Here is a 23,683-nt window from a genome sequence, read left to right as displayed (position 1 = left end):
ATTCTGCCAGCGATGTGGCAACGCCATCAATTGAGTAAATTTGAACTGAAACTCTGGTCACACTGGTCGGGGCGTGTTTTGTGTGTTACTGACTCAATAATTTTTTTGTATTAGTTTGCTCTCTGTTATTTATTGCCTAGTTACATTTGTTTGTTTTTGTTTGCTGCAATTTTACATTAAAGTAAATCAATCAATAGCCAGGCAATGGGTGCCTCCAACCGCAGCACTCGAGTCGCCCTAGGCATATCCACAGTCTCGTTTCTACTTTTTGTTATTGCCTTTGCTACGCCCTATTGGCTGGTGACCGATGGCCGTCTGGAGAATCCACGCTTCACGAACCTGGGTCTGTGGGAGGTGTGCTTCAACCACTTCCAGGACATACATCGATTCTACGACACCGACTTTACTGGCTGCATGTGGGTCTTCGAGGAGGAATACTACATAATACACGATTTCCTACTGCCTGGATTCTATATCGCTGTCCAGCTCTTTGCCACGCTCTGCTTTGTGATGTGCCTGCTGGCCCTGCCCTTGACGTTGTCGTTCCTGCGCACATCTCGCGATGACGATCGCTACGTGGTGTTGCTGCTTACGATTGGCACCTGCCAGGTATTGGCATCCATATTCGGTTTCATTGCTGTGGTCATATTCGGAGCCAAGGGCGATTCGCGCGACTGGATGCCTGGCTGGCAACACAACGATATGGGCTGGTCCTTTGCCCTGGGCGTAGTTGGAGCCGTCATGCTGTTGCCCGCAGGCATACTCTATCTGGTGGAAGCACGCCGTGAGCGCTACAAGCGCCTCAACGAGATCAGCAACCGGGAAATAAGCGAATACGGCGATGACTACTATCAGAGTCAGGCAGCAGCTGCAATCTCGGCCGCGCCACCTTCGGCGCCCGCGCAGCCGTCATATTTTGCTCCAGAGCCCAGCCGTCCGCGTCGCCCACAGCCAGGAGCACGTCTGCCCACAGCACCAGCCCAAGGCAGCATTCAAACGGACATCTAAGTGCACAAGAGTTGTAACCACAAATACGTCCATAAATGAGGTCTACTTCGAATCTCCGAACGAATAGTATATAACAATCCGTCCAATTGTAAAAGCAAATCTCTAAGTATGCGCCTTCATTGTCTTTAGTTTAAGTCCAATTTGCCTCGAATATATAGTATAATCTCTATATATAAAATTTTGAATCATTCCATATTTTACACAAAACTTTTTATAAATGTTTTATTATATTATTTTCCTATAATGCAGCAATTGTATTTATATTTTAATAATAAAATGCTTTTACACACAACAAAAGAAAATTCATTGTTAAATAACAAATTATTCATGCATTCATTTTGTGCATATTGAATATTATCCATTTAACTGTGCCCTAGTCAAGAAGTACCTAAACGAACTCCTTGATAACCTACATTGTTTATCAATTGAATATATACAAATATTGATAGCAATCAATTACTATTATAAATGTATTTGTATATAAAATCAATGAGCTTAAGCTAAGATTCATCAAATAATTGTAATTAAATTCCTCGAAAATTCAACCTTTATCAACAATATTCCAACTTCAATAATTTATCTCCCTTTTGATAAAAAAGAAGTGCCTCGATCTAAACTATATTCATTCTTTTGATACATCTATCAAATTCAAGTTGTACCTTTCTAATTATTTGCAATTAAATTGTGAAAGAACTCATTCATTCTTTTACTTTTAACACTGTAAATTTTCGATTGAGCTTTGATAATCCCTTCAACATAGGCCATATATTGACTAGAATATACAGATCGTTGTTCTGGTCAAACAACGGCCTTTCTATAGGACTGTTTGATCCAGCGCTGATCGGTATTCTCGCCGCTTTGTTGTTCGAGTACCAGAAACAGTTCCCGCTGATGCAGTTCATCAGAAAGCTGTTCCCGCAAGAACTGTAACATATCCGCTTCATTACCCAGCAGTTCCGGCTGTCGGAGTTTCGAGTCCAAATTGTAGTACGAATCCCCGATGCGACGTACAGCTATCCAATGTCGTCTACGCAAAGGCAAGGTAATTACTCCGAATTTATAATCAGATGGAATGTTCAAGATGAAGCCAATAATTGAATCAAGGTCTATAATGGAAGGGTCCCTAAGTGAAATTACAAATGCAGTAGTTACTAGAGTTAAAAGAGCTTCACTAGACATTAATATTTACTTTCTTTTATCAAACCAAATGGCTTCACAGTTCCGTTTTTGCAACGCAGTCATGATAACATTAATATCATAGTTTCCAAGACCCAGCACAGAGCGATGTGGATTAATCCATACATTTGGACTCAAATTATTGCAGATATCATCCAGTTCCCCTTTAGTATAGGATTGATCGCCTTGAAAGAGATTGTTTAATGCATGTAAGGCACATAACTGCCTCATTTGTTTTTCGTGATACACTGATGGCATAGGTGATTTTTACAGTAATTTTGAGTTTTAATTATTTACAGTTTATGTTTCTGGACAATTTTTTACTTTGTTGACAATCTGTTTACTTGTTTATGTGTCAGTATGTGTGTGTGTATTGTTTGGTATGTTGTACACGTTACGACCTAAGTAACAAAATATAATAACAGAAAAAAAATCGAAAAATGCTTAACTTGGATCAATCGCGGTTTACCAAATAGATATCTATCAAATTTTTAAATATTCATCATTATTTATAAATATATTATAATAGATGTATACCAGTATTTGTTCAGTTTATACACAGTATTTTTAGTATATCAAAAAGCCATAAAATATATTAAAAATGTTTCCAGTTGGTCACACTAAACTCACCACAAACTGTCACATGATTTTCACCTGACATTTGCTAGCTTCTGCGAAAAAAGTCTATCGACGCGAATTCCAATTTAAAAGGAACTTATTTACATCAACCCGTCGAGCAGCGTTTAACGAAGCTAGCAAAATGAAAATTTGTGGTCCGAAATGCTCCCTATGCGGATTGATTATCTCCGTTTGGGGCATTGTGCAGTTGGTAAGTGGGTGTGCTGGTGAATTTGGTTTGTTTTGTGGGGGTCATACGGAAGAGTCACAAGACCAAAATATTCACATAATAATCGGTTTTATTTTTGTAGGTGCTCATGGGTCTGTTCTTTTACATACACAGTGTGGCACTAATTGAGGATTTGCCACTAGCTGAGGAGTACAAAACCTTGGATGAATTCTATACGGCAGCGAATGCTGCATACAATCAGGTTGGTGTTTCAATGTCGAGTCATACATGTATGTATGTATGTTTGTGTGTAAATATTAGGTACATACATGTTCTTACAACCCCTTGGGAGTTGTGAGGACTTCAGAATGCGGACAAGATAAATTTAATGTTCCGTTTGTGAAGCACGATATGAATATATGCATTTTGTGTATACACATGCAAATTTATACATACATACATACATACATACTTAAGTATTCCATGGCATTGTGACTAAATAAATTTTCTCTTTTTTATAGAATGCCTACAACTGCTGGATTGCGGCGTGCATTTACGTCTTGACTCTGCTGCTCTCTGCGCAACAATTTTACATGAACAGCAGAGTGACTGCCAACTAAAATCTGTGCTTCAACTTCAAAATCAATGTTGCTTGGCGTGAGTGCGATGCAACAATCCATTAAAGAAAAGAAACATCAAGAACTACAACAAAATGTAACTTGTGTGCAATCGGCGTTGCTGCTGATCGCATCTAATCACAATTAGTATTGAAATGTTTTCATGTTGAAGAAATTTGTTTATTTACTGTATAATATCCCCAAAGTTTTTGTTGCTAAAGTTTAAATTGAATTGAATATGATAATATTTAAGTCAAATGTATGTATAAATATGTACGTAATACAATTGTTTTGTTCATAATAATCACACATTCCTTTCTTAGTTCTACTCTCTCGCTGTATCGGTCCAAACGTGTAAAGCAAAAGCAACAATTTTGTATCATCTAGTTCCGCCGTTAGTTAAAACAATCTCAGAGTCAATCTGTATCCATACTGTACGTCAGCTAAATCAATTGTAAAAAAATGTATTCCCAACCTGATGCCTGTATTAAACAAAGTTATCATCGTTAGCTTTGCGGTATTATTGGGGTGTCATCCTATAAATTCGTTCAAATTGTTTAATATCTACGAAATAAATATATATATATATTGAACAAAATTAACATGTTGCTTATTTGTGTTTTATGAGTGTGGCTAAAGCTTAGCCTCTTGATTGTGCTAACAAAAAGTGGAAATAAAATTGGATTGAAATGAACTACTTTTTATTTCATTTAATATATATTTTTTAATTAGATATCTTATTTATTATTATTATTTGTTTGTTGTCATCTCAATCTTTCCACCCTCGACTAAACGACGATTATATCAATGTAAAAACAAAGAAGTAAGTTTTTGCCGTTTTTCGGTTATTTAGTAATATTTATTTATGTATATATATATATTAAACATACTTAGGCGTATTTTCATAAACGTATATTTATATAAATATATTATTTTTTATTTGAATGCCATGTTTTAAAATATTGATAAAGTTTCAAGAAATATTCGACAAGTTGTCCTTAACAATCATTGTAACAGTCCTCAAAATACTATAGAGCGCACGTACATCAATACATAAAAGCGATGAAAATGGACTAGAAACTAGCTAGTTACATACATACATAAGCCATAGATTCTTAATATAACTATATATATATATATAAATATTTGCATGTTTTTCCATTTAAATTTAAATTAACAACAAGAAATTTCTTATAAACTAACATATATTTAATATAATTAATTTACTTTCTTGTTTATCCACAATTTACACTTTTGCCAAAGCGAGGGTATTCAGATACGAAATGGAAGGTTATTTAGATTCAGAATGGAGATTTTTTTTTAAGTTTTTCCTTTAGGTTTTTCGATTAGATTCCGAGAGTGTAAGCATATCAAAAGAGTGTATAAAGTGTGACCTTTGAGAAGAAGAAGCTCAAATACTGATATCTATTTTAAAAGGCGATAGATTTAGTTTTGAAAACTCGACGTCAAGCAGCTCGACTTCATTTGATTTTCAGATGGAGATAAGCAAGTTCCAGTGTTGAGTAATTTATTTTTGAATTATTCGCTCCTGATTACAGCTCGATGATCTTGACGACTTTCGATTGATCGATTCCAGATATGCGCCCGGGGTCCAACCTTCTGCATTGGTATCTGTTTAGAAAGTAAATTTCAATTATTCATAAAATATAAATTTCGACATATATATGTATGTCTATATGTATGTATGTTTAGTGAAAACATGCAGTGTATTAAACATGCGCCATTTAAGTATCAATTACCTAAGACGCGCACGTACCACCAGCCGGCACAGCCCACTTTTAATAGCTCGATAGCTTCGCCTTCTCGCATCGAAACTTCCGAGTGACCCATAGCCGTATAGTCAGCCAGGGCAATGAATTTACTGCCCTGCATCGAGATTTATACAATATACATATATTATTTGTTGTGTGTTGTTGTCCGGTTAGCATTTGCATTCAATATAGTATAGAAACAGTTAACGCAGGCATTTGGAGTGAATCATATAGCTCTGTGTGTTAATATAGTACTTAAGCTTTAAGCGGTTGTTAATTTATTATTTAACTATTTGCAATTAACCTTCAAAGAACAAATTTAATTTTTCGAATTGTTAAATATATGCATATATTTAAGTTAAATCATTTTTTAAATTTTTATATATATTTTATTTTAACAAAATATATATACATTAATAAAAATTAATAAAAAAAATGTTTTTTTTAAATATATAGTTAAATTTAAGTAAAAAATAAATTCAAAATAATATATAAAATATATATACATGTATGTATATATTTTTTATATTAAATAATAATTGTTTAACAACAAAACACAGCTAATCTCTATAAAGCCTACTCCAACGAGCGTGATCTATGAAACGTAAAGGTGAGTCTTATGGGCGGGTGTGTCTCTTAGCGTTACAGCTCCTATTTATTTGCCATTGATGAATGAGCCACGCCAGTCGGAATTAACAAAACCTCGGAGCTCTATTTCAATTCTTCGACAAATTCCAAAGAGTTTTCTTTTAAACGTTTTCCTAATCGCATAACTGAAGAAATTTTGGAAGATTGAACCTTCAATATTCTTCAGGGTATACTCTAGCTATGTATTTATTGATTATTGTTGAAACTTTTCCTATTTAAAAGAAATATTAACTACAGACTTTCAGCGCTGCAATTGCTTGGGAGTTCTGCTGTGAACTAAATTTTTACTAGCGAGTATACAATATATACCTCTATATGTATATAAAAGCCATCTAAACCCAACGACTAAGCCTATACATTTAATGATTTCATTTGCAACATCTTTGGAAGAAATGAGAGCTCGGCATGCGATTATGACTTTTATGATGGACAACAACAATAAGTCAACAATAAGATTAGTCACGGAACACAGCTGCTCTTATAGATAACTGACGATTACAAGCATCATTCGAACATAAGCCATGGGCGTGCATCATACTACTTAAGAGGGGGGGAGGACGGCGCATACCTAGCAGCTACGGCTACAGTACGTATACTTGATGGGCGGATGCGGATGGACCATGGAGCACACCTCAGTGGTCAACGGAAACATAAAATTTAGAGTTGGATTTGGTGTTCCGCGCAAAGGACGTGGAGGACGCTGCTCCATCGGTATTATAGGAGGCCCAATGCGTCAGCAGATCCAGAAAGCCCTGTCGTACGTGGGCCAAATGATTTATATATGAATGCATATATGTACATGAAACATATATATATATATATAAACATATACATAGATATATGAATTTATGTTTGTTTTTATATTTTGGTAAATTTACATATATTTTTTTGGTGTTTGCCATGTAAGTAAAAAGATAAACCCAAAATTATCCAATAAGACTATAAAATTATTATTAGACAAAATTAAATTAAAATTATAAAATTAATGTGATAATTTATAGGAATTTTAATCGGTGCACCGAAATATACAGTTTATAATTATAAATATTTCAGCCGAATAGTAAAAGAATTTACAATAATATTTAAATGCCTACGAGAGATTTCTCTTTAATCTTTGCATATTTTCTAAAATTTATTTGGAATTAATTAATTAATCAATTTGTTATTTGGGTTAGTGAATACATGTCAGAAATACGGACAGACAGAGTTGGATTTGAAAGAGATTTGAAAGTACAGCAAAGGATAGTAGGATGCTGCACTGAGAAGTCCTATTGAAACTTGTTGGGATTTGCAATTCTTGAACTCATCAACCAGGAGAGGAAGAGTACACCTGATTTCTATAGTGCTAAGGTTCTAATTACCGGTGTGCTGTTGTCCTCGTTCACCGAGATCTCGTCCTCGCTGTTCGAGTAGTCCGAGCTCCAGCCACAGCCCTCGGGATGATCCCTGTCGGCCATGCCGCCGCCGCCGCCGCTCGAGTTGCCGCAGGCGGCGCCCGCCGGGCCGTTCTCTTCGCTGCTGCAGTTGGAGTTGCGATTGGAGGACTCGGAGGATGCATCGCAGCTGATCGTTCGACCCGGTGTGCCCAGTATAATGTTGGGCGTGTCCCACGATGTGGTTTGCTTGAGTCCGCGATGATTTAGGCCATACTGTTTGATCTTCTCGCCCTTCAGTTCCTCCAGCTGGTTGAGCAGCACCCGCTTGATCTCGGCCACCCACTTGTTCTTCACCTCCAGCGAGGGCGCCTGCAGCGTGTGCACCTCCTGACGACCCTGCAGCCAGACCTCGAAGCGCTTCGCATCGCCCCGAACGGACTCTGTCAGACCAATTTGTGACATCTGCAGCAGAGATGATTAGCGAATGGATATATAAGTATGTATATATATACTGGGACCCACCTTGACGTGATGCTTGAACTGGTAGGTACTCTTGTTGTGACCCGCTTTGGAGGTTTGCTTGCAGAAGAGCAGCGACTTTTGGTAGAGAAAGATGTGCCGCTGCTGTGGCTTGATGCGCAGCCGGATGTCCTTCTTCGACTCGGTCCACACCTGAAACGAGTCCTGCAGCAGCAGCTCGCCCTGCTGTGCCAGATCGGTCTGCGAATCGCAATATATATATATATGGAGATTAGCTTGGATTGTCAATGATAATGAGTGGGCAGGAGTTTGCTTACTGGGAATCCAGTTATAGCCACTTGGTGCATGGAATCGTTGACGCACTTCAGCACAATCAGCATGCAGTCGAGCGCCTTCTGCAGCTCCTTGGTGCAGCTGCCGCTGTCGCTGAAGCGCAGCAGATCCTTCAGCAGCAGCTGGTACTTGGTGATGCGCTGCACGGGCTTCAGCAGGTACGCGGCCAGCGGCAGCTTGTGGCCCAATCTCTTCTGGCACTCCTGCAGGAATAGGTGGGTATCGACGAGCGTCTCGCGCAGACGGTCCGAGCGCGGAATATTCTGGCAATAGAACGAGTACAGCCGATAGAAGGTGTCACGCTGGAATGACAATCGGATATACATATATAGAGATGAGTCGGCGAATCTTGACTATAATCTCTTTCATTCCTTACCCTTTGCACAAAACACAGCGCCACCAGCTCTGTGGTCGAAATGCAGTTCTCCAGGTCCTTCAGGAAGATCTCGTTGTGAAAGGTGTAGAGCTCATGCAGATTGCCGAAAAGGATTTCTTCTTTGCCTTGCAGACTGGCCGGCACCAGATGCATTAGCTCGTCCGATTGCATTTGGTCAAAGTAGCCCTGCAAGGAGTACAACAACAACAACAACAAAGGCAGTTAGATATAGACATTATAAATGGATTGTAGCTGTTGTCTGGGATTGGCTTTACATTATCACAAAATGCATTTATTTTGCTGCTTATGAATTGGCCAAACTTCTGCTCCACATACTGCTCCACAGTGGCGTAGCCCTGGGCCACAACGAAATCCTTCAGGAGCTGCTTATACTTGGACGCCTTGAACTTGGTGTTCCGCAGCTCGGGCAACTCCTTGGCATCGCCGACGCTCTCTTCGAAGAACTGCCGACAAAAGCCGAGTATTTCATGGTATGAACTGTTCCAATCTGTCGTTGACTTGGTTAAGGCAGTCTCTGTGCGTCTTGGACTGGAGCTGGCCCCATCATCGTTGGACGTGCATTGGCTCTGCCAGCTGGAACGGCAAGAGCTGCACAGTCGGGCATCCACGGCGGGCACCTGCTTGGGACCCTTCAGGGACTTGGGCGTGGACAGCACCTTGGTGTTGTTCAGCGAGCCGAGGGAGCTCTGAGCGCGCGCCAACGAGGACGAGACGGACAACAGGCTCTTGGGCTCGCTGTCCTCAAGATAGGCCAGTATATCCATGTAGTTCTTGCGCTGCAGGTAGTCCTTGAACTCGGTGTCGTTCTCTATTTCCGAGTAGCTGTTCGACTCCAGATAGTCCTTGACCAGCCGATACTCCAGCGACTCGTCGCAGCTGGACAGCTCGATGAGCTCCTTGAATATGGTGCGACGCTGATCCTTCAGCCGCTGCAGACTATTGTAGGCCGTGGTCGGGCAGGTCGCCGACTCCAGCCCCAGCTCCAGCTCCCGCTCCCGCTCACTCACGCAGCACTCGCGCTCCTCGCACTCCTTCAGCGTGTTGATGATCTTGATCGTTGACTTGCCATTCAGTACATTGTGGGTGGCAAAGTTGCAGAGGTTCGTGCCGAATATGTAATTGCCGCCCAGATCCGTGCTGAAGGACTCGAAACGTGGCCGAAAGTCGGCCGGACGATAGCTCAGTCCGCCGCAGGAGGCCTGCGAGCCGAAGAGCGAGCCTTGAAACGACAGCGGCGACTCGCGTGGCTCATCGGCCCCAGCCAAGGGCAAGTGGAAGCGCTTGATCAGAGAATCGCCCAACTTGAGATTGAATCGTCCGACGATGTTGCACGCCGTATTCTGCACCCGTCGCAGCCGGAATGGGCTCTGGCCGGCCGGCGTCTTTGGTTTTGAGGCTTTTCTCAGATCGTAGCCCCCGTAGCGCATAGCTCTGGCTGTTTCTACGGTTGGGATTGCGTGGATACTAGTTTGCTGTACCGTCCGTCGCGCACAAGAGTCAATCGCTAAATGATTGCCAGCAGCTCGGCTGGCCGAGAATCGGTAACAAATTACTTATGGAATCTTCTTAGTTCGCACACAGCGAGAGCCAAATGGTTTTAATGCACTAATTACAGGCAGGGGCATTCAGGCGCATCAGCTCTGAGCACCCAAGCCAAGAACCCATTCAGCTCTGCACTAACTCGAATTCAGTCTCAGTTCGCTGGCCACTGGGCAGTTGCCAAGACTCGGATTTCATGCTGCATGAGTTTGAAGCAGGCCTATACCGTTGGCCCAACTCTCTCGATCTCAATCTCAATCTGTATATCTATAACTATATATCTATCTGGTGCATTTCATATTTACCTTTAGAATCGAGCTCATTTCATTCACATAGATGCGCTCCGTCTCCAGCAGCTCAGTGAGCACGTGACCTCGTTTAAGTTTCCTCGCCTCAGCATCCTGCGAAATGGGGTGAGAGAAAGATGCGAGAGCTTAGTGAAATGCAAAGTAAAACTTTAATTATAATCTATGGTTTCTATGGTTACTCTACCTCATTATTATTTTTAATCAACATAATTGAACTGTATTTTGCAAGTATATAATATAGTATAATATATTTTAGTGTTTCGATTCTGCGTCCATTTAAAATTAATATAAATAAAACTTTGGACAACTATGACACTGATAGCAGGTAAAAACTTTTGTGGTAAAAACTTGTGTGTTACGAAGTCTTTCGATTTGTTTTTTGGCCAAATTATCTATTGGTATCTAAAGTTTTTGGAAGAATTTAAAATGGCTGAAATTTTACTACGTTTTTTTTCTGTGATGTCTAATTTTTATGATTTAAAATTTTGTGTGTTTGAAGAACATAAACATAGTTGGATGACATTTTTGATAAATACTTTATCGAAGGCTCTTTGATCTATAATAATTTGCAAAACAATTTTAATTTATATACACGTAAGTGTTTTATAAAATTAGTTAATAAATTATAAATAAAATAGAGAAATAATTCTAAAATGTATATATATGAAAAATTAGTAAAATAAAAATATAACAAATAATTTATTAATAATAATTAAATATTAATAAGTTATATAAAAATTTAATACTAAGAAAAAACTAAAAATTAAAAAATAAATAAATAAAATTACATAAATATTACTTAAATGATATTTATTAACTCTTTGTTAAAAATATGTGTTTATTTTAATTACCATATATTAAAAACACAAACATATTAAATATCTTAGTTAATTTTAAGCAATTAAAATATTTGTATTGGCAATTCTAAAAAATAAATTTAAAAACAAAATTTATTTAGTAAAATTTTATTTTTTATTAAAAAAAAATATTTTTTATTTATTATACTTATGTAAATAAAAAAAATTGAAATTATTTTTAATTTATAATCATTTCTGATATATTTTATCAAATATTAAAAATTAATTTATTATTTACGTATGTAAAAAATATAATTTAAATTATATTTAATAATATATTATTTAATTCATTATAATATATATAATTCAAATATATTTTTTAATTAACTATCATTTATGATATATTTTAGCAAATATTAAAAATTAATGTATTATTTATAATACGTATGTAAAAAATATAATTGAAATTATATGTAATAATATATAATTTAATTATTTATTATTTATGATATATTTGATTAAATATTAAAAATTAATTTATTATTTATTATATGTATATCATTAGTTTATTATTATATATATGTAAAAAATATAATTGAAATTGTATTTAATAATATATTATTTAATTAATTATCATATATGATATAGTTTATATACATAAAATTGTAGTAATAATTAAATATATATATTATTTAATTAATTAATTAAAATAGATTTAATTGAGCAGTTGACTCACCTGTTGATTTTGCAGGTGTTCGCCATTGTCGGGACTCGAGCCGGTGTCGCCATTTAACGAAACGCCCGAGTCAATGACACCGTCCATGGATCTGGGTCGTAACTCATGTATACCAGTCTGCAAGAAACAGAGGCAAATACCAATCAGAATTATAAATATTATTCATAATAATCTCTTTCTTATCTATGAGTTTAGTTCAATTCAGTTCAGTTCAGTTCAGGTAATGCTGATTGAGGTGAATGCGCATATCTGACACGATTTATGGCCAGCTTATGAACTTGGCTATCAAAGGGAACAAAACGCAAAGACGACAACAACAACAACAACAACAAATAAAACAAGACACCAAAAGCACGAGAATTAAAACAGAGACCGGCTAATAGGAGACACAACGGTTGGCATAGATCTTTTGGCCGGCAGCGATTTGGACAAATCTTCTTCAGGTTTCGACAGCTTGCCCAGAGCTGAGACTTTTCTAACTAGACGACGTTTATTTAAATGCGAGAAAAACGGTTCTTTGGCTGTTGCTGTTGCTGTCTATGGTTGCTGCTACTGTTTTGTGGCCAACTTGGCTGGCTTTCTGTTACCACTTTCGCTGCGCTGCGCGGCGCTGCGCTGGGCTCAGGCTCTGCTCGATGGGTCAAACTCGCTCGCTTGACTTTCCATGGGCGCTGCACGCTTTTTTGGTTTCATATGCCGAAAACAAAAGCAACAAGAGCTCAACTTAGCCAACTTAACGTGCACAACTCTAGTCTAATTACCCAGTTTGCTGGTTCTAAGCTGTGGGAGGCTTTTAATTACTTTGGCTGCCTTAACCCCAGAGTAGCGCTTCGGCCGGCGTCTATTAGATAATTGCTGCCTAGCCTTGGCGCTTTCTAACTTTGCCCAATTGGCCAAGTTAGCCATGGCGCACAGTCTGTTTCTGCTTTTAATTGCAGACTGCGCAAACAGCTCGACTCGACTGTCAGAATTAGCTCGGTTCTCTCATTGTTCATAACAAGGTCTAATGATCTTCACTTTTCAGTTGGCTAACTTCATCTACTCTTCTTCTTGTATTTATTTTCTTTCATTTTCATTTCAATTTGATTTACTTTCTAAGCACTGCAGGAAAATTGAGAGATTAGCAAAGATTAGATTCAATTTAGGTTAGGCGTGAAAATAGGGTTAAATCTCTATTTGTATAACTAATAAAGTTAAGAAGTGAATTTCAGAGTAAAGTGTTATGTTTTCACTGTTGAACGTATTTTAGAATATACATTTCCAATAGCAAGTCTACAGTTCTATTTCTTACGATTATAAAAATAGGGAATCAGTTCAAATGGAGAATGATACAAGAGTCTGGGAGAAAACTGAAATGTATCTAGGGCATAATGTATGCAAGAATATATATATTCATTAAATATCCAGTCAGTAACCTAAATAGCTTACGAGATCTGTGTGCTCAAAAGTTCATAGAATTTCAGATCAGCCCAACTTGTTATGCTGATCAAAAGTATTTATACTTGATGACAAAAGCCATGCCGCATTCTAACTGTTAGTAGCCTAAACTTTGTATACTCCAAAGAGTGAGTCTATATATTTATTTCTAATCAGCTAATAAAACATGACCGTTTCCAATGGCTCTAAAAATCATAGTTAATTTGACAATAATGATGATGAGCTCTAATAAATAGTGCGTAGGATCATAAAAAGTGAGAGCCAGTATAATTAATTAACGATGTGTTCATAGAAAATGCAAAACAAGAAAATGAAGTAGCGAGAAAAAGTTCGACTCTCTGGGACGAGTCAACGCGCATGCGTGACGCGTGGCGAGCCACTCGAGAGACGCTGTGGGGTTCGAGCCATGGACAATGCAAAAACTGAAGTGACAAAAACTCTATATGTGTTTTTTTTTGGGAAACAAGTGAAGGTCGCTAAAGTTGGGGCACTGAGTGTAGCCGGGCGTTCAACTAGTTCAGCTCGGCTCACGGTTCCAGCTGACACCAATTGGAGCGCGGTCCGAAACGAGGCCAAAAAGCGCAGAAGCAGAGAAATTCAACTTCAGCTTGGGCTTAAGCCATGCACCGTTAGATCATAAAGATTGGAGTGGAATTCGTTGGATTGATGAACGAGTCAAATGTTGTTGATATTCTCTTTTACAGCAAATGCTGTGATGACGACTACTTAGCCATGGCTAATAGCTAAGTAGCACACCGTAAAGGCCATTTTAAAAGATTCTTGAGCTCTCTTAGCCAAAACGCACAACGCAAATCCATATAAGTTTCTGTATGGCCAAGATGGTTCGATACAATAGGGAAAGTGAAAGGTATTAACGGTAAATGCACGCGGGCACGCACTGACGCGAGAGTGAGAGTCAATAAGCGAGTGCGATATGTGGATAGAAGGCTTACGTATTTGGCCATAAGAGCAGCTAAACTCCATGGGGTGGAGGGGAGGGGAGGGCAAATTGTCGCTTAAAGTTGGAGTGAACGAATGGACGGACGGGCAGACGGACAGACAGTGCTTGGCAATTATTTAAGTTTAACTAGTTGAACAGTTATGCGACAGACACAAACACACACGCACACACACATATACATGTATGTATATGTATATATAATATGCCAATAGACTAATGTTAATGAAGAGCCAAGTTGACTTGTATATATGTATGTATATATATGTTCATATGCTTATAGGTATATATGTAAAAAAGTCTAGTGTCTTCGTAATTTGTTATGAAACCGCAAAATGAAAACCACAACGAACCAAATCAAATGCTGAAGTGTTTACTGTTGCTGTTGTTGTTGTAGTTGTTGTTGTTCGCTAAATATTTTTGTTTTTCTTTTTTTTTTTGCTTTTGCATTTATTAATGAATCGTTTGCTTCCTGCCACACGCCACAAATATTACACGCCACCTTCACCTTTGATGGGTCTCTCTCTCTCTCTCTCTGTCTCTATGAGACTTTCAGTTAGGTAATATTCACATACCTTTTGCACATATTCACACATATTCACACCTATTCTTGTACAGGTAGCCCATACATCTATATATTCACATACATCTACTTATTTGCTCTTGCTGTTTCGTGTCATTGGAGCATGCCATGAAATGTGGAGTTGTCTTCCATAACTCCCAATTTCCGCATCTTTGCTACCACTGGCACATTGATGGGCTGTGAATCTCTCTAATAGAGGATTTCTCTATAACATATATAAAAGTGTTACGGCTAGCGTAGAATATATATATATATATATTCTCAAGAGATTTACTACACTCTGAGCTATTTACAGTTTCAGTTTCAATCAGCAGCTCAGTCAAACTCCATTGATATACTTTCACCTCTCCATCAAACTTTTGTTTTATATAATAAAATATACACATATATGAGTTTGATATGAAAACTTGAATGGGGCATAATTTAATATATCATTTCATATATTTGATATTTAAATATTGGCAAGTTTGTTGTATGCTTAACAAAGCGAATATGATATCAGATAAAAATAGTTTTAGCGGTTAACAAATGGCAGCAAATAGAAAAAAAAAACCATAAATAAATGCCCAGACTAAAAAGCCATTAAAAAATTTAGCAAAAGTTTAAATAATATATGCGACTCATTGGTTAAATGGAATATTTAAAAATTAAAAAATAACTGCAGAGTAGTAATAATATAAGTAGTAGTCAATCTATAACTATATTTTAATTTTATATTATATTTTTTTCAAGTTCGATTTTATTATTAAGTTGATTATTACAACATTTCCCCAATGGTATCAGCTTTTTCACGTAGCGAATCGATTTGAGGGATTATATTATACTTTGTCTGCTCTGCGGCTAGGCGAGTTTGAAAAGCCGTAAATCAGGTTTGCATTAAAATCGTATTAACTACGCATTTTAATGAGGATTATGTTTATTTTTATTTCGGCTCCGGATATACAAATTTTGTGACATTTCCGCTGATAACGCAAGGAAGAGATGCTGCTCTAGCAGAAGCTGAAGTGAACGACTAGGAGTTACCCTGGATATGGTCGGGCCAGCAGCTAATTGCTATTTATTGGATGATCAATTCGATTTCAATACTGGGAAAACTTGGCGGATCTCAAATCAATTAAATCATCTATTATATTTTGTTAACTCGAATAACGAGCTAATTTTTTTTTAAATAAATGCATAGCTTAAAGAGAATTTTCAGTTTTATTATAATATTTTTCAATTATTTTATACCTATTTCTTTATTATTTAATGTTTTATTTAATTTTTTTTGTTGCTATTATTTTATTAAATTATTTATTTTGTTTTGTTTATATATATATTAATATTATGGGTTTCTAATTATTTTATATTTTATTTTTATTAATGATTTTTATTTATTTATTTTTTTATTATTATTATTTGTTTTATTTTTATTTTTTTGTTATTTTTTTTTCGTAATTTAATTAAATATTTATAATTTATTTATTTATTTTTTTATTTATTAATTGTTTTATTTCTTAATTAATTTTTTCATATATATTTCTTTGTATTATTTTTATTTTTTTGTTATTTTATTTCGTATTTTAATTAAATATTTATTATTTATTTACTTTTTTATTTTTTATTTATTTACTTTTTTATTTTTTATTTATTTCTTAGTTTATTTTTTATATATATTTCTTTGTTTTAATTTATTATTATTTTTTATGATTTATTTTTATTTTCTATTTTTTTTTTTTTAATTTTTTTTTTTTTAAGTATTTTAACTAAATTTCATACGGCAAAATAGGTCAAACTGTTTGAGATTTGCCTAATTCAATGCTAACTCTTTGGCTCTATAGTCCAGAGAGTCAGCTCATCCAGTGGGAGCATTTCGCAAGCAGCTGCTAAACGCTCAGTTAGCAGCCAAGTGGGAGTGGGCAAATGTTGACCCAACTCGGGGGACAGACAGACGGACTGCAGCTGTCAAGTCGTGCAATGGATAGCCGCACGGCAGGTGAGCTAATAAACATGTTCGCATGCTTAGCCTAGGAAATGGCAATCCGTGGATATGCAGAGGAGGAGGAGCGGAAGCCAGCGAGTGGAGGTACAAGTGTTTCGTGGCTTCCGCCTAATTAGAGGCGTATAATTATTGGGTCTGGAATGGCGCGGGAATTCCTACCTTTCGCAGCAGCTTATTGTTACGTGGCGGCAGCTCGCCGCGTCGGCCCGGAATGTGATCCAATTTGGAGGCGCTGAAGTCGCCGGCGTAATAGGAGCAATCGTCGTCGTCGCAGCTGGATATGCTGCAGCAGCAGCCGGCGCCGGCGCCGGCGTTGGCGCTGACCTCGGCTTCAATATCGTAGCACGCATTGTTCCAGAAGACGCCGCCGATGGCATTGCAGCAGTCGCTGGCCAAACAGCTCGGCTGCTGGCCGGAGCAGGAGCAGCAGTCCTGCTCGGACTCGCACAGGGAGCTGGTGTCGCGACTGGAGCCGCCGCAGCCGGAGGATGAGGTGGAGGCGCACGAAGATGGGGGCAGAGCCAGGCAGGCTGCCGAGGAACCCAGCCGTGGAACTCTGTCGACCTGGTGGTCATCCCTATCCCCTTCCCCACCGCCGTTGCTGCACACAAAGATCTTGACGCTGTTGTTGTTGTTGTGCTTGGAAATGGGCCGAGCGGCAGCAGGAGGCGGCAACATCAGCGAGTCCGTCTCCATGTAGTCGTCGCAGGGATCTATGATGGACTCCTGCACCCAGCTGTCATCGATGCTGATGGTGGTGGTGGTCGACGTCTTTGGCTGCTCGGCTTCCCGATGCTTCAGGCTGTTCAGCTTGCGCTCCTTCTCGATGTTGCACTGCTTCACCTGCACCGCCGCCGCCGTGAGCAGCTCATTCGTGGTCGCCTTGGTCAGATTCTTCTTGGCAAAGTTCTGCACATCGTTGGGATCCACATGGGCTTTGGGCTGAGCCGTGCCAGAGGTGCGCTCGTATTGCTTGTGCTTCTCGGGCAGCTGCATCTCGGGCACCTGGACACAGCTGACGCACTTCTCGCTGCGCTGCAGATTCGTTTGCTTCGCGTGCTGCTCCTTGGCGTCGTTGGAGGAGGAGACGCCCGAGTCCGAGCAGCTCTCCAGTGAGAAGCGCTTAGCGCGTTCCACCTGCTTCATCTTCGGACTCTGCTGCTGCAGCTTGTAGCTCGTGCTGCACTCGGCAGCAGCAGCAGCAGCACCAGCTTCTCCTGCTCCTCCTCCTGCTCTGCAGCCATCGCTGGCCAGCTGATTGACGATGTGCAGCGGCTGGCGCTTCTTGCGTATGTGCACCCGCTCCAGCTTGACTCTTGGCTGCTGCTGCTGGGCGGAGGAGCTGGCTGTGGGCGCTGCCGGGCTGTGGCTATCGCCGGCCTTCTGAAACATCCAGCGGGGCGCGGCGTTGTGGTTGTAGGCCATGTCCTGCTGGAAAAGCTGCTTGACGCGACGCTGCAGCTGCGCATTCGCCTCGCTGTTGGGCGATGGCTCGGCGGATCGCTGCAGCAGCGGCTTTGGGATGCGCGATCTCAACGGGCCGCGATTGCCGTTTCCTGCTGCTGCGGGCATGGCTGATGGGGCCAGGCGGCGCACGGGCTCCGGCTGGCGCAGGCAGGCCGTGCAGTCGGCTTCCTCAGCCTGGCACTCCCTGCGCTCGATGCGTGCTATGCGATCCGCCCGGGATCTGATACCGGCAGCGGCGCCGGCGCGTGCCAAGTCCCGCCGTATGTCACGATAATTCCAGCTCTGCGACTTCTCGCAGTCCGGCGTCACGGTGCTGGTCTCGGTGACGTCCGAGCTGGAGTCGGAGCACGAGCAGCCGGAGCGGGAGCAGCAGCAGTCATCCAGATCATCCGAGCGCCTCTGCTGTTCGGGCTGCTTGGCCAGCAGCAGCCAGGACTCGACCGTGGGCGGCGGCAGTGCCGGCACAGGCAGGGATTTCCTTGCTGCGTTCACCTGCGAGACGCTGTGCATCTGCGGCGGCTGCCGGCGGTAGCCGACAAAGCGCGCTGGATTGTTCAGGTGTGTGGGCGGGGGCGGCGGCTCGTTCGACTTGTGCATCATGGCCTGCTTGCACTGGTGCACATAGTTCACCTTGAGCAGCTCCATGGGTAGCAGTTCGCTTGTCGACATCCGCGAGTCGATGGTGCTGTCCAGGCAGGTGGACTCACCACTGCTCGACGGCTTGCGGTGCGAAGCCTGCGGCACTTTGCCAATGGGCATTTTCCAGGCACGCTTATCGAAAGTTTCACTTTTTTGTTTATCTCGATTCGGTCAAGATGCAACACATGTATCTCTTTTAAACAAATAAACAAAATTGCAACAGATTCATAATTCACATTTCACAAGTCATTTCACAAACACAAACACAAACACAGTCACAGTCACAGAGCCGCCCAGCTGTGGGCTATTCCAATGCAAATGCTGATGGGCTCCAATTGCGCAGGTCAGTCTTTGTTGCAGCTTCATTGATCGTTGACAATAATGAAACGCGGCCAATCATATGGCGCTTGGCTTTCGGCACTCGACGCAGCTCTTCATAGTTATGCAAATCCACTGAATTTCTTTGCTGCTAAAACAAAAGCCCGACTCGACTCGACTGCGATGCGCGACGTTCTTACGCTCGCGAAAGATCGGCTCAAACTGATGCGTGCACGGCTCGATCGGCGTCGGGCAAGGCAGCTTGGCTCAGTTCGGTTCGATACAACATGTTGTGTGCGACTGTAAACAAAGCAAGACCAAGGGCAAGCTCAGCTTCGTGTAACTGTTGTTTGAAGTTGTAAGCTAGCTGAGACTTAGCTGCGAATGCAAGCTTGTACTTCGTATACAACATGTTGCGTGAAGTTTTAAGCTAGCAACAAAAAAGCTTCTGCTTCGTTTACAACATGTTGTGTGACGTTGTAAGCAAGCAATGCTCCTCCAGCTGCGTATGCAATTGGCGTGATGTGCTCAGCCTCTGTCAACAAGAAATATCTCCCACAGACTGTATGATCTTCTGGTTGCATTTACAAATACACACAGCCACACAAATACACGCGCACACAACTCGGGCAATGACCACAATTGGATGTTAGAACAAGAAATCTATTTATACATTTGTATTGCCAGCCTACGTATGCTTGTCGCATTTGTAGCTGTAAAAATATGTACATGTTTGTATGTATATGCATTGCGAATTGCCAAACTGTCTTCGAATAACGGCAATAAAAAGGAAAAGAAAAACACAAAAATTGACCTTTGCTAGCAGGCTTGCATGCATTTGTGTATGTTGTGTGTGTGTGTATGTGTGCGTGCTTATATGATTGTGCATGCGTGAGCAGTTTATTTCCATGTGCTAACGAAGTGCACTGAGGAAAGGATCTAATAAACCGATTGCATAATGGCGCTTACGAATATATTTTGTCGGAATCAACATTTCAATATATTCATGCATTTGTAGTACATGTCTTTGGGCGATGGCTGTTGATATGATGGCTAACTGGCTCAACCAATGAACAGCTTAATTCGTATGTTCGTGCTTATCCGTTTATGGCCCAGAGCATGCAATGGTTTGGCTTCGAGTTGTTGTTGTTGTTGTTGCTGTTGCTATTTTGGGGCGTCACCGGCATTGGCAGCGATCGCCGCTTGTGCAATTACGTGAAACGGAAGACAAGCGCCCACAAAAGGATTACGCATGAGTCGGAGCGGAGCGCTCCAAAATATTACAGCTACTATTATGGCCCAAACAGTCAACCATGTCCAAACTGGGCGGGGGGTTCAATGAAAAGTGAAACGCGTCTGGTGGAATCGGTGCAGCAAGAAATCTTTCATTTGACTTTTCATTCATTAAATTAAACAAAACGAAAAAGGAAAGAAAAGAAAAACGTAGAGAAAATACAGAAAAACAGTCAGCGAAATGATCTCATAACAAATAAGTATTGTATACGAAGCAAATGTAATTCCATTAAACTGAATCTGTGCAGCTCACAGCTCTCGGCTCACAGCTCACAGCTCGCATCGTAAGATTAATTTATGATTTCATCGCCGGCGCTGCGGGCAAGCATGGCCCAAAAGCAGCCGCGATTCGGCCATCTCGTCGCAGTGCCGTTGACATTTAAGCCCAACGAAAGGAAAGCCCAAGAAAAGCCGACGCCGGGTCGAAAGTGAAAAAACCTAATGCGCCGTGCCCTGCTCTAACCAGGTACTTAATCTACAAATGTGCCATGACGATCGCATTTATGCCTGCTCACAGATCTCTACTAAAAAAAATACATAGGCCTAAAACAATTTATAATTTGATATGTATCACGTAGGAAAACTTGAATTAGATTAATTGAATTGCAGAACACAATGTAATAATAAATCTTAATTAAAAAGCTAAAAGAAAATGACTTTCTTTGCTGCCTAATTTATAATAACCTAAAGATTCGTTTAGAAACTCCAAATTATATAGTAAGGAAAACTTTAATTTAAATTATGTATGTTTACTTTTTCATTAATTTCATTTTTCACTTTCATAAAGTCAAGCGATTGTACATATAGAGATATATGTATATTTATATGAGAATACATAGTTTATTTTTTATTAAATAGCTAAGCCCAATACTTCTGCTCTAGACTTAACTAAATAATAAATAAATACCACATATATATATTTTTTTTTTCGCTATTATTTATATATGCCTTAATTAGCAATTATTTAAAGTCAGGAAATATAGTAATACCCTAACAAATTCTTGATAATTCACTAAAATATTATTATTATTATTGTTGACAGTTGGCTTGATTAAACCTTTCGCAAGGTTGGCTAAAATCACTTTGCCTCGGCTACTGCCTTGATCGGCCAGCGACGCGAGTTGTGTTCGATTACTGGAGTTGACATTGGTATTACCTAATTGGGCACTGAGCCATGGTGACGATCGTTCTTTTGTTTATTATTATTGTTAATAAGATTGTTTCGATAAAGATAATTGTGGCTGCATCTGCTGCTGCTGCTGCTTCAATGAGCAAAACACTCTTGGCCATATATGGAAAGCGAGGCAGCTGTAGTCAAATATTATGATTACTACATACATATGTGAATAAAATATTATGATTACTATCTATGAATAGCTTCATTCCTAGTTAATCTGTCATCACATAACTATGTAGGTATTTGTGTCTGTTCTGAGTTATACATTTTCAGCTGTGCCTCTTGATTGCCCCCAATTCAGACTTGAATGGAGAAAGAGCCCACATAAACCCAACACACGACATTATGATGGCTGAGTGTCCAAAATTGTGTCAACTTCTGTTTGACCAAAATCGCTTTATTGTTGCCACCAGGCAAAAGCTAATGAAACCCGAAATACGTCAGCCAAACCCAAGCCGAAACCTGCTGCGCGACAATAGGAAAGCAATTCCCGCACAATAGACATTTGCGAAATGCACAAACAAGACCAACAAAAACTTTTATGAGTTGACGTATTTTTCATGCGAACGCCTCTTTTGTTTTCAGCTTTTTCATTTCTTCATTTTGTATTGATATCAAAAAATTCGACAAATGCTACAAATTAAAGCTAATGAAATAGAAGATGGCACATATTTTACTCTACTAATACAAAAGTTTTATGGATTGCAATATATACCCAAAAAAGTGAACTCATTTCCGAGATTTTGTATATGTTCGAAATGGTCTGTGGAATTTCCTTTCATATGTTTTACTCCACTGAAACAAAAGCTTCATAGGTTGGCAACTATTCCAGAAGTCCTGGCTATGTAGAATTTTTCCAAATTGAGGAAAACTCAGTCAAAGAGGCAGGTAATTCCCTAACTCCAGAAGGTTTCAAAATTTCACAATGCAACAAAAGGAGCAGGCAAATGTAAGAGGTATGCGGAAAACCCCATTTGAGACCTTTTTTAGGGAAATCATCAAAGGGGAAAAACTAAAGGCCATGACAGCAGACCTCCTGGAAAGCAAACTAGTCAAATGAGAGCTACGAGAAATGGGCAATGACAATTGTCCCTGACTAAATTTCTATTTCTGACAAATAGACTCTGGTCAAGGTTATGCTTGCACTACCTTCATAGGGTGCAAAAAAATAAAAGCCGAATCAGCTTTGATTCTATTCAAGTACTCAAGGTAATTGATTATATCAAATCGCATTTGATTGCATGCGTCACGCTCCAATATGAGCTGGGAATTAGAGGCAGGGAGGGCGGTGCTGACGGTGCTGGGAGGGGAGCTAGCCTTAGAAAGTGAAAGAGAGTGAACGAATTGACCCAGGCAGTGCACTGTGTTTTCCCTTCGATATTAGACACTTTCTGGCTGCCATGGATGTTTACACGTGTTCGGATTTATACCTCGGTATTACCGCATTTAATTTCTCGTTTAAAATCAATTAAAATTTCTTTCTTTTCAACAACTTTCGACTCTTTGTTTTCGTGTCTGTAACTCGGACTCTGACTGTGGCTCTTACTGTACGCATTTTGTTTTTTGTGTATTATTTTTTTTTTTTTTATTAATTTCCGCATTGTCTGCACAAAACGCTACAATTTCGCTGCAAACAAAAACTCTGAGATCTTCCGAAACTATCAAGATCTGTCTGTAATTATGTACGTATTTCGTATTTATCTTGAGTTCCGAACAGAAATTACAAATTGTTGGAATACTTTTATTGATTCTAAAAGGTAATTGCTTTAAGTATTTTATAAATACACTTTAATAGCTCGCCAAATATAATTATTTGACTTTGGGCTATGAACGAAAATAGTTTTTGTTATTTGTTT

The 23,683-nt window shown here is 39.5% G+C and overlaps 4 protein-coding genes across 11 annotated transcripts in view; 2 read left to right on the top strand and 2 right to left on the bottom strand.

Moving 5' to 3' along the window:
- The first annotated feature begins 59 nt into the window (after positions 1 to 59).
- On the top strand, positions 60 to 1,310 carry kune (claudin). Its single transcript, XM_018106702.3, has one exon. It carries the CDS (start codon positions 205 to 207, stop codon positions 1,006 to 1,008), a length of 804 nt encoding a protein of 267 aa, XP_017962191.1. The 5' UTR covers positions 60 to 204; the 3' UTR covers positions 1,009 to 1,310.
- A 345-nt stretch (positions 1,311 to 1,655) lies between these two features.
- Positions 1,656 to 2,649, bottom strand: Josd (Josephin domain containing). The gene is made up of 2 exons (XM_018106982.3): positions 2,198 to 2,649; positions 1,656 to 2,131 (listed from the first exon to the last, which is right to left on the bottom strand). Exons 1-2 carry the CDS (start codon positions 2,440 to 2,442, stop codon positions 1,807 to 1,809), a joined length of 570 nt encoding a protein of 189 aa, XP_017962471.1. The 5' UTR covers positions 2,443 to 2,649; the 3' UTR covers positions 1,656 to 1,806.
- A 145-nt stretch (positions 2,650 to 2,794) lies between these two features.
- On the top strand, positions 2,795 to 4,190 carry RNASEK (Ribonuclease kappa). Its single transcript, XM_018106351.3, has 3 exons — positions 2,795 to 3,013; positions 3,114 to 3,233; positions 3,493 to 4,190. The coding sequence occupies exons 1-3, from the start codon at positions 2,945 to 2,947 to the stop codon at positions 3,589 to 3,591; spliced, it is 288 nt and encodes a 95-aa protein (XP_017961840.1). The 5' UTR covers positions 2,795 to 2,944; the 3' UTR covers positions 3,592 to 4,190.
- A 313-nt stretch (positions 4,191 to 4,503) lies between these two features.
- The window catches only part of LOC108654797 (guanine nucleotide exchange factor DBS), a 49,289-nt gene continuing 30,109 nt past the window's right edge, over positions 4,504 to 23,683 (bottom strand). For 4 of the 8 annotated variants that reach the window (XM_089261693.1, XM_018106341.3, XM_089261697.1 and 1 more), the window contains exons 11-18: positions 11,975 to 12,091; positions 10,439 to 10,534; positions 8,574 to 8,759; positions 8,182 to 8,499; positions 7,907 to 8,104; positions 7,370 to 7,846; positions 5,349 to 5,475; positions 4,504 to 5,220 (exon numbers count right to left, since the gene is read on the bottom strand). In XM_089261693.1, the coding sequence (XP_089117819.1) occupies positions 5,117 to 5,220; positions 5,349 to 5,475; positions 7,370 to 7,846; positions 7,907 to 8,104; positions 8,182 to 8,499; positions 8,574 to 8,759; positions 10,439 to 10,534; positions 11,975 to 12,091 (1,623 nt within the window). In that variant the 3' untranslated portion in view covers positions 4,504 to 5,116. Of the gene's footprint in view, positions 5,221 to 5,348; positions 5,476 to 6,576; positions 6,761 to 7,369; positions 7,847 to 7,906; positions 8,105 to 8,181; positions 8,500 to 8,573; positions 8,760 to 10,438; positions 10,535 to 11,974; positions 12,092 to 17,092; positions 19,628 to 23,683 lie in introns of those variants that run through there. The other 4 variants (XM_018106342.3, XR_016197013.1, XM_089261694.1 and 1 more) reach the window with 4 other exon arrangements.

Source organism: Drosophila navojoa, chromosome 5, assembly GCF_054131105.1.
Source record: "Drosophila navojoa isolate 15081-1374.11 chromosome 5, UAZ_NAV_1.0, whole genome shotgun sequence".
In the NCBI taxonomy this organism is placed as follows: Eukaryota; Metazoa; Arthropoda; class Insecta; order Diptera; family Drosophilidae; genus Drosophila; species Drosophila navojoa.
Note: the sequence above shows the minus strand (reverse complement) of the source record. Positions and strands in the feature narration are given on the sequence as shown.